At 36.5% G+C, this 11460-nt stretch overlaps 2 protein-coding genes across 2 annotated transcripts; both read left to right on the plus strand.

Annotated features, from left to right (window-relative positions):
* The first annotated feature begins 236 nt into the window (after positions 1-236).
* LOC109046511 (U6 snRNA-associated Sm-like protein LSm7) lies at positions 237-1406 on the plus strand. Its single transcript, XM_019064256.2, has 3 exons — positions 237-318; positions 429-500; positions 722-1406. The coding sequence occupies exons 1-3, from the start codon at positions 237-239 to the stop codon at positions 862-864; spliced, it is 297 nt and encodes a 98-aa protein (XP_018919801.2). The 3' UTR covers positions 865-1406.
* A 2674-nt stretch (positions 1407-4080) lies between these two features.
* Positions 4081-11323, plus strand: LOC109056669 (transmembrane protease serine 9-like). The gene is made up of 15 exons (XM_042712381.1): positions 4081-4216; positions 5033-5208; positions 5307-5434; positions 5534-5601; positions 6158-6333; positions 6414-6455; positions 6541-6654; positions 7259-7424; positions 7511-7785; positions 8052-8194; positions 8279-8666; positions 9242-9410; positions 9514-9779; positions 10435-10571; positions 10888-11323. The coding sequence occupies exons 2-15, from the start codon at positions 5076-5078 to the stop codon at positions 11035-11037; spliced, it is 2355 nt and encodes a 784-aa protein (XP_042568315.1). The 5' UTR covers positions 4081-4216; positions 5033-5075; the 3' UTR covers positions 11038-11323.
* The last annotated feature ends 137 nt before the right edge of the window (positions 11324-11460 follow it).

An 11460-nucleotide genomic window follows, 5' to 3' on the forward strand; every position in this document is an offset into this window, starting at 1 on the left:
GTTCATTTTATAAACGCTTCTGTGGACGCATGGCGTTTACAAACACATGAACACACAAATGTCTTATGTGCTCTTAAATCTCTAATTTTACACACTAGAGCCTGCTGGTTATTGTTAATGTGATGTATTGTGTTGTGTATTATTATGCTAAGCTACATTGCCGCATTTATATATTAGACAGGCCTGTAATATATTGTATAATATTTTTACACAATATTTTCTGCTTGTTGTATGATATGTTTAAGAAGGAGAGTATTTTTGATTTGTCGAAATACATCGACAAACATATAAGAGTAAAGTTCCAAGGAGGTCGTGAAGGTGAGACAGTTGCTTTATAAGATAAATTGGGTGTTTAAATAATGTAATAACATTGTATTGTGCTTAATTAAATTACATTGGATTTAGCATTCATTGTTTCCTATTTTCAGCAAGTGGAGTTTTAAAAGGCTTCGACCCGCTGTTGAATCTTGTGTTGGATGGCACCACTGAATACATGCGAGGTAAAATCTGATTGTGAATTTAATAATAATAATAATAATAATAATTCATTTCATAATGTATTTTAATGCATTTTTAGTTATTTTAAAATGTTTGTTTTATTCTAATCAAACAGTTAATATGATTAAAGTTTATATATTTGTATTTATTTTAATACTTTTTTTTTTTGCATTTTTATTTAGAATCGTTGTGCATGATTCCTCATCACATCCTTTTTCCGCAGATCCTGACGATCAGTATAAGCTGACCGAAGACACCAGGCAGCTCGGTCTGGTTGTGTGTCGAGGGACGTCAGTCGTGCTGATCTGTCCACAGGACGGGATGGAAGCCATTCCCAACCCTTTCATTCAACAGCAGGATGGATAATATTCAGCTGTGTTTTTTTCTTGCATTGTGTAGATGCCTGGTGAAGAAAACACATGATTTTTGTTAGGTCTGAAATCATGAAAGATACATTTTGTATTTAGACTCAGGATAAATGTTTTTGGTTGGTTTCGTTTCTGTTGTTTATAAAACTCGCATATTTTTGTGTGTTGATTATGGTTTGAATTATAAGGCATGTTTTCTGTTCATGAAAATGAGTGCGTAATGGTTCTTTCAGTGTCGTTTTTTTATAAATTTGGACGTTAATAAACATCTGGGATGTAACCATTTCTAAATTAAGCAAAAACAAAGATGCCTGTACCTTAAAGGGTCCTTTTCAGAAGGCTTTTGTACACACACAAACAGTCGGACATTCAGCAAGCTTTCAGAGAACGTCTTTGTATAATCTAAATGGAAACTGTATTTTGAAGGTCTTCAGTTCTGAGAAGCCTCGAGAAAACATTTTGTTTACTTTTGTGGTGTTGTCTCCAATGTTTTACACTCACAAAACTAATTACTAAGATTAAAGACCGTTATGGACCCTTTCCTGTTTGTTTTTCTGCTATTGTTGAGAACATGCATACATTTTTTTAAAAGGTATTTTAAACCCAAAAATGAACATTTACACACCCTCAGGCCATCCAAGATGTAGATAAGATTGTTTCTTTACAAGAACAGATTTTGCAGAAATGTAGCATTGCATCACTTGGTCACCAGTGGATCCTCTGGAGTGAATGGGTGCCGTCAGAATGAGAGTCCAAACAGCTGATAAAAAACACAATAAGTCCATTGATTAACATTTTGTGTAGTGAAAAAACAGTTTTTTAAGAAACAAATCGTTTTAACATATTAACTTTGAACCATCACTTCTTCCTCCAGTCAAAAAGTCCTTCTCCTGTTTTCCTCTCACATCAATTTCCACCAACATAATTGTTTAGAAACATTTCGGATTGTTTTTCGCTTGTAAACGGTGCTTTTGCATATTTCTCTCCTGATTCAGATGAGATTTTCTGAAGAAAATTTATATAATACCTGGAAGCAACGGATTGAAGTTAAAAACATCTTGATGGATTCGTTTCTTACAAACTCATTTTTTTCTATTCACAAGACATTAACGGATGGACTGGAGTGGTGTGGATTACATGTGGAATATTGTAATATTTTTATCAGCTGTTTGGACTCTCATTCTGACAGCACCCATTCACTGCAGAGGATCCATTGATGAGCAAGTGATGTAATGCTACATTTCTACAAATCTGTTTTGATGAAAAAAAACAAACTCATCTACATCTTGGATGTCCTGAGAGAGAGTAAATGTGCTTTTATGGGTGAACAGTTTCAAGTATAACAGCAGAAATACCCTCACGTACACACAATCATGTTTTACTCTAACCTTCACTAAAAGCTTGGAAACAAGGGTTTTTCCACAGTAAAAACCTTTCTCTTAGCACAGCTACAAAACCCTGCTTGTAACCTTTCAGGATTGACTTCAGTTGGGAAATAACATGTACATCAATATACTAGTGAGATCCAGTATAGTTTCCACTCTGATATTTAATGCAATACGTGTGCGGTAATTGAGATTTGTTGGTTCCTCCATTTGTGATGGCAGTTTTTTCTGGCAGTTATGAATGAAAGACACAGTGTGTTTTGCCTTGCTGGTGCTCTTTTGAACAGCAGGACTTTCCAGATTTTATCAGTGTGCACTGGCACCCAAGTTTGTGCTTTATTGGGAAACACAGTTACAGTGGTTCAGGTCTGTTAACTGATGGCTAACTTTAGAGGGGTCTGTAAGAGGAGCTCGGTCTGAAGCCACGCCAATTCTTAATACTATTCCAGGTCAGGAGAAGTCTGAGGAGCGGTGGACTAGAATGGCAAGTCGCAATTCATTTTGCACAGCAGATTAAACTTATGAGTTAAAAATTTAAAAATAAAATAGAGAACTATATATAAGAAATTATAAAAATATAATAAACTGTAAAAAAAAATCTAAATAAAGACGAACAGAAATAAAATAAAAAAAATAAAATAAAATTGTATATATATATATATATATATATATATATATAGATATATATATATATATATATATATATATATATATAATGGATTATAAATAGACAGGTGTGCAAGAAGATAATAAAGAAAATATATATACAAAATATCAAAAATATAAGAAACTATAAAAATTATACTATAAAATAAATCTTAATAAAAAATAACAGATAAAATCAAAAAAAAAAAATTGGAGAAACAGATTTATCAGCTAAAATACTTTCTCCAATCTAAAAAATATATAGGAAAATATGAATATATAATAAAATAGAATATAAGTAATATAAAAAGAAAAAGAAATAGCCTAAACAGGTACACAAGATGTAAATGAAAAAATACATTTTAAAAAAGCATTTTAGCCGCATAGATAGAGACAGATAGATAGACAGATAGATAGATAGATAGACAGATAATAGATAGATAATAGACAGATAGATAGATAGATGAGAGATAGATAGATAGACAGATAATAGATAGATAGATAGATGATAGATAGATATATAGATAGAGAGATAGATAGATAGACAGATAGATAGACAGACAGATGATTGATTGATAGATAGATAGATAGATAGATAGATAGAGAGATAGAGAGATAGATAGAAAGATAGATGATAGATAGATAGATAGATAGATAGATAGCATAGATAGATAGAGAGATAGATTGTGTTTGATAGATAGATAGATAGAGATAGATAGATAGATAGATAGATAGATAGATAGATAGATAGATGATAGATAGATAGATAGATAGATAGATAGATAGATAGATAGATAGATTGTGTTATGATAGATAGATAGATAGATAGATAGATAGATAGATAGATAGATAGATAGATAGATAGATAGATAGATAGATAGATAGATAGATAGATAGATAGATAGATAGATAGATAGATAGATAGATAGATAGATAGATAGATAACAATATTTGCAGTATAAACTTTTTTTTTGTTTTTATTTTATTATTATTATTATTATTATTTTTTTGACCATTTAACCCCTCCCAAGTACAACAGTCTATTGTTTCTTTAAATCCCTTAAAAGTCTCACAAATTCCAAATAACCTTGTGAGAAATAATTGAGGATTTTATTTATAAAAACAACAATCTGATGTGGACGACGCGGTACCGGCCAATCAAACACGAGATCCCGCCCTTACCTGTGTGAAGCCCCGCCCATTGGTAAGCCTACCGCACAACAGTGCTGCATTCTATATAGTCTCCAAACGTATCGTGTGGTTTATTCGGACGGCAACGTAAAGATCAGATGCCTCAGTGACCAGATGCTGTCTGAAACGGTGAGTAACGATCTATTCAACACTAGTTAACTAGTTATTAGTCACAGAATTGTGCAAGAAGTTATTAAACACCCAGTCTGTTTGTATCGAGTTCCTCAGAATAGTATTTGAACTGTATAGTCACATAAAATATGTATTTTTATTATGTTAAAAAACGAAAATAATATTTTATTGCATAATGTAATTGTTTTGTTTGTTGCATTTTATTTTGTTGTAACTATTTTATATTTGGTACCATTGCATTAGTATTATTATTAATATTATTATTTAGTCTTTAATTTCTTCTTTAATTTCAAATATTTTATTTCCATTGTATTTTATTATATTTTACATTTAATTGGAATATATTTTCTTCCCAAGTTGTATGCCAAAAACTGCCATTTTTTTTTCTGACACTGTTGCTTTGTGGTTGGCAAGCATGAAAATAATAGTTTTAATTGGCATTTGTTGTCCATACACCCTTTTTTTGAGGGGGGGGGGGGGTGCATGTGTATATGTACTGCGAGAGTTGGTGTGGCATTTACAAACCTGAAGTAAAAAGTAATTATATCATTATATTCGGGAACAGCAGGCTTCATATTTCTGTGCTATAACATTTCCAACCTAACAGAGGTTTGTTTTGGCTTCTCGGAACCACTCCTAGTATTGTCTCATTCTATGGCCGGTGAAATTATACTTTTGCATCCCACGAGATGATTTTCAATGTTGTCACCCAAGGGGAAAAGTTAATGGTTTTGATCTGTTAAAAACACAATCCTGTTTTTACCTGGTGATCTGTCTGTATTTCTTACCTCCATGTGTTCTTGTGTTTTACAGTTTGGATGTCCAGGTTGTGTTGCAGGTCTTTGTATAGACTGAAATGGAGAAGAAAGACTTGAATAAGTGGCCCGAGGGTGATTCACAGCCAGGTTACTTCTCCACTTGCAAATGTATGACTTTAGCTGCCATATTGATTCTTTTCATCATCGGGGCTGCTGTGGGTTTTATGACAGGTAAACTCAATATATTCTTTTTATAGTCATTTGTTTCAAAGAATCATAATATTATGATACTGACGGAAACTTAAACCAGCCTTGTTTTCCCTGTTTAGCTTACTTAATACAAGAGGAACATTATTTCATGGAGACAGTGGAATTGCAAGGGCTCAGTTATGATCCAGATCTGAGTGATAAAACATCAGGATTCTATGTAGTTCTGACTGCGACTCTGAAAGAAAAGGTACGACCAGAAGACATGAATATAAGTGTGTACAATTTATTAGTTATTTCAACTTCATATTTCAAACTGAGGTCTGCAACTGTCTTCACTATTTTACAGATCAGGAATATCTTTAGCGCCTCTGCAGTAGCAAGTCACTTTATTGACTGCCAGATAGTTGCATATGGGTAGGTACATTACTTACATGCTATGTTTTATCATAAAATTTGCTGAAACTGTACTCACTGTCAGACCATCCAACATGTAGATGAGTTTGTTTCTTCATCAGAACAGATTTGGAGAAATTTAGCATTACATTATTACACCAGTCGATCCTCTGCAGTGAATGGGTGCCGTCAGATAAAAACATCATAATAATCTGCAATCACAATTTAACTAAAGGAAGTGTAATTATGGATTATGGGCTCTTATTTTGTCCACAGGGATGATTCAAAATTAAAATGCTTTAATGATGGATTTGTTTCCCACAAATGCACAGCTTTTCAGGTCACAAGATGTTAACTGATGGACTGGAGTGGTGTGGATTACTTGTGGATTATTGTAATGTTTTTATCAGCTGTTTGGATTCATTTTGACGGCACCCATTCACTGCAGAGGATGCACTGGTCATTACATTTCTCCAAATCTGTTTTGAGTCAATTATCAGAAAATGTTCATTTTTGGGTGAAATATTCCTTTCATTGAATTATGGTATTTGATTAAGAGTCTGTGAAATCCTTTCAGGAATGCCAACATAAATGTTTTGACAACTCTACGTTTGGTCTTCCGGATCTCTCAAGTCCAGGGGTATACAGAGAGTTTTGTTCAAGACCTCCTCCGCACTGGACTGAAGGCCATGTTGAACGGGAAACCCATCGTTGTCCCAGATTACGGAGAGATCAGTAGCATCATCCTTCTTGGTATGCCAGTTTCCTATTTAAAAAAAAAAAAAAGAAAGAAAGGCAATAATAGTGTAATTTTGACAATTTTTTTATTCCAGGGGCAAATGGAAAATCATTCTGTGAGATTGGGAATGACACAAGTAAGATATAATTATATTGTTGATCAAATTTGATCATATTTATTGAAAACTCAGAGTGCTCAGATGCCTTTGTTCTTTACGGCAGGTAAATGTCCTGAAGAAACATTCACTTGTGGTAACGGCGACTGCATCACAAAGCTAAATCCAGAATGTGACTTTATAACAGACTGTGTTGATGGTTCAGATGAAGCCTTTTGCTGTAAGTCTCACCATCTTGCTGTTATGAGCTATTAAGCTGTTAGTTTTCTTTTTCTAAGTTTAAGAACTAATTTTTGCCTTAAGTAAAGAACATTTGACATTTTAGTATCAAAATCATTTGATTTTGAATCAAGGAGTGGTACGTGTATTTATAGTGGTGCTTGTTAAGGCAAACATCACAATTACCAGAGTTTAGTTATTTGAACAAACCACATATCCTAAACTTACATAATATTGCTACAGATGTGAATGTTACCTCAAATTGTGAAGCATAATGAGACAATGTGTGCTAACAGCCATCTATGGATTTCAGCCTGATGGACAGCAATATTGGCAACAACAACAAAAAAAAAAATCGATAGACTTAAAGATGCACACAAGCTATATCTAAGAACAAGAATATCTCAGAGATCAGAAAACATCTATAAACCTACCAAAACAACCTAGAAATCATGTAGAATATCCTTGGAAATGCATAGAAACATGCTAATAGCACTAAAAACATATTAACAGCCAAAGAACACTAGAACTGCGAGTTGCATACTTGCATTGTCTTCAGAAAAATATAGCTTATTTTATGTTCTTTGATTGTTAACCATTTACAGCCTGTGGAACACGTCCAGCCATGGCTAACCGTGTTGTGGGTGGTGAAAACTCCCGTCATGGGGAGCTACCCTGGCAAGTCAGTCTCAGACTACGTGGCTATCATACCTGTGGTGCATCCATCGTCAACAATCACTGGCTTGTCAGCGCTGCCCATTGTTTTGAAACGTGAGGAAATCGTTCTTGTAAAATCTTCATCAGGTCCTCACTAGGCACAAATGTATATGTAAATATGTCTTCCTTGTATACCAAAGAGAAAACAATCCAAAAGATTGGACAGCTCTTGTGGGAGCCAATCTAGTCAGTGGAGAGGAGCAAGAAGCCACCATAGTAAACATCAAGTCCCTGGTTATCTCTCCAAGCTACGATCCCATGACCACTGACAGCGATGTGACCGTGTTGAAGTTGGAAACGCCGTTGACGTTCAGCTCTTATGTTCAGCCAGTCTGTATCCCATCATCCTCTCATATTTTCAGTGCTGGGCAGAACTGCATCGTCTCTGGCTGGGGAACTCTTAATCAGTACAACAGTGAGTATGGTTGATGTTGCGGAAAACATCTGAATATTCTTTGGCTTGAGTTTTTTTAGTTTAACTCCGGTAACCCCACCCCTAAACTGCACCAAACTCAAAACAAACTGTACTTGGTCACTTTATATGTCAATCAGGTGCTCTTTTCTTGCCTGAGCCCTTGGTCATAATAAGATTCCGTGAAGACCAGCCATTTTGCCACAAGTCAAATGTCTGGCTACTCAAGACTACACGTTTTAAGACTACACTTCTTTGTGCCCGAGCAGGTGAGGTGCCTTCTACATTACAGAAGGCAATTGTGAAGATCATTGATTCGAACGTTTGCAACAGGTCTTCTGTATACAGTGGTACACTTACCCAAAATATGATGTGTGCTGGTTTTCTTCAAGGGAAGGTGGACTCTTGTCAGGTAAAGGTGCTAGCAAAAAAGCTTGATTAAAAAGTATTTCAAAATTAATTATTCAACTGCTTTAAATGTGGTTTTGTCCTTCAGGGAGATTCCGGAGGCCCTCTGGTATGTGAGGTGTCCCCTGGACGCTTTTTCTTGGCTGGCGTGGTGAGCTGGGGAGCGGGATGTGCACAGATCAACAAGCCTGGGGTCTACTCCCGGATCACCAAGCTCCGCAACTGGATTCTGAGCTACACCAATACTGCACCAACAATCCAAGTCACCCCCACTGTCCCTAGCGTTAAAACCACTGCAGTTCACAACACTAAATCTATGAACCCATCCTCTGAGCATGTCAGTAATGATTATAACCCTGCTCCTGGGAACTGCAGTGGTAATTATAACTGTGGCAGAGACATGTGCATCAGCAAGACAAACCCAGAGTGTGATGGAGTCAGTGACTGCCCCAATGATGCAGATGAGAAAAACTGTGGTAAGTAATCTGTACAACAGGGGTGCCCAATCCTGTTCCTGGGGATATACCTTCCTGCAAAGTTTTGCACCAACCCTAATGTGATCCAGATCTTTAAAAACACTTAATAATTACAAACTGTTGTGTTGGAACAGGGTTGGAACTGAACTTTGCAGCAAGCCACCAGGATTGATCCTAGGAGTGGGCACCTCTGCTCTACAATAATCCCTTTGGTTTGCACCCACATTAATAAAGTATGGGTAACTAGCTAGAGTAGACCTTTGTCAGGGTAAGAGCCATATTTAACAGTGCATGAAAGAAATAAGGGTGTAGATACAGTCCGTTCAAAAGGTTGTACTGCCACCAGTTTTCACAACCCAGAGTTCTTTGGCACACTGCAAGAATTGCATATTTTCAATGTTGTGTCGGCTGACTGACACCAAGTTGTACAACTGTACAACCCACTGAACAAATCGTATGTTTCCTAACAGCCTCGTTTTCATTGGTGTAAAGGTAAATATGGCATCTACCCCGACTAAGGTTCATTGAACTAGCTTGAAGAACAAGAATAAAAGGGTCACTTGATTACTTTGTAGACTGTGGGAATCGTCCAGTCATTGGCCAGGAGAGGATTATTGATGGCGTCACCGCCTACAGAGGTGAATGGCCGTGGGTGGGCAGTCTGCAGTACCAAGGCACTCACCGCTGTGGAGCTACACTTGTCGACTGCAAATGGCTCCTGACTGCAGCTTATTGCTTCAGAGGGTATTGTACCTTTGATTGATGACTACCCAACATGCTCCACTTTCAGATCTGGAAAGAGTTGAACAGGGAAGGTTTACTATTTATTTTGTGTTTTCATTAATAGTGACCTGAACCCCGCCAGCTGGACGGTAAGTCTCGGCTCGGTCATTTGGTCTGGAGTGGGTGCTCTGGTGATTCCAGTGCAAAGGATCATCCCTCATCCTGCTTTCAATAGCAGCAACATGGACTTCGATGTGGCCCTGGTTGAAATGTCCATCCTCGTCCCAAAGTCTTACACCATCCAGACTGTGTGTTTGCCTTCTCCCTGGCATATCTTCAACAAAAATATGGAATGCTACATCACTGGATGGGGTGCTGTGAGGGAGGATGGTAAGTTTGGGGTTGGTCAAGTTACACTTAAAACTAGTCATTTTTACACTAGACATTTTGGTGTGGACCCAGGTTTGAATTACCTTAAAGTGTGGTCAATGCAAAAGCTATCTTCCGAATTAAAGAGTGTGCACCAAGGAACCTTACTCATGTTTTCCATCTGTTTGAAAAGGGGTCTGGAATTTGACTTAAATTAATCTTCATACATTTCATAATGAATGTAAACTCAATCCAAACATGAAATGCCCTAATGCTATAAGTAGACCATTTCCATCATAGCTATGAGTCAAAGTACCAAGTATGAAAACAACACAAAAAAAGCTCTATACAGTGGGTGTAGAAAATAATCACCCCTCTTTGAAATAATTCTGATTTTTTTATTATTATTTTTTTCTGACATGTTGGTGTTATATCTTTTACTTTGATGTTATAAGTTGCACTGAGTAAACACAGCTGGATAAAACAAAAACTGTGAGGCTGCAAAGCAATAAAATGTGATTATTTTAAAGGGGTAATTCTTTTCTATACCCAACCCACTGCAGGTCCTCTACTTGAAGTATTATTCCAAAAAGATTTGAACATAATTATGACAAGATATGGACATGATTTGTTTGACATGGTCTGTTGTGACACATAGTCTGTTTATCTCACATAGGCATGATAACTAATTTGCTGCAAAAAGCACAGGTTAGTATCATTGATCAGCTGGACTGCCTGGAAGCTAACGGGGCTGAACTTACCAACAACATGATGTGTGTTGGCTCTACGGAAGGAGACAGGGACACATGTTTGGTGAGTTTCTGGTCAACAACTTCTATCCAGTATTGAAGATTTCTGAATCCCACTATCTGAAAAAGTCAGCAGTTGCACATTCTTCTTCTTGTAGGAGAAATCTGAATCACTTTTTCTGAAGCACTGCTGCACTTACCCAGCGATATTTAATGCTCTAAGTCTTTTTTTATATTTAATGATCTAAGTTTTTTCTTTTGATGATTACATAACCCAGCCCAATGTAATACATATCGTTTTGTTTTTTTGAAGAATTCTGTTGTTGTTATACCTTATATTTTTGTTTTATTGAACGCAGTGGTCTTGTCTTTGTCTACAGGGAGACTCAGGGGGCCCTCTGGTGTGCCATGAACCCCAGGGCCGGTGGTTTCTGGCTGGGGTGACCAGCTGTGGTGGACTTGGCTTCCCGGGAGTTTACATGCAAGTCACTGCTGTCAGAGAATGGATATCTACATACCTCCTTTTTTAAGAATACAATCTAGAAATATCCTCCACCATCATTCTCACAAGTGACGTGCAGTCGTGTCTCTCAGCTGAAAAGAATGCATGAAACTCAAAAGGACAATTTTACCAACAGGTTCCTACTGTACTGTCAAAATATTTATTTTTGGTATTTATTAACAATGCATTCTGGTGTATGAAGCAGTAGCCCTACTAAAGCTGTTGAGGTGATTAAACCATGCGGCCCCCACTGAATCTGAAGACATTTTTAACAAAGATTTTGAAGGAAGAACCAGTGGAGATGTTACTCTTTGGAACCCTGCAGATTTCTTGTGGCCCTTAGCTTAAAAATCTGTACAAATAATGATCATTTTGAAGTGGTTTTCACTTCAAATGTAAGTTAATAAATCATGGCGACATTTGCTTGCCTGAAGTTTGATCAATTCTGATT

This window comes from Cyprinus carpio, chromosome A22 (genome assembly GCF_018340385.1).
Source record: "Cyprinus carpio isolate SPL01 chromosome A22, ASM1834038v1, whole genome shotgun sequence".
In the NCBI taxonomy this organism is placed as follows: domain Eukaryota; kingdom Metazoa; phylum Chordata; class Actinopteri; order Cypriniformes; family Cyprinidae; genus Cyprinus; species Cyprinus carpio.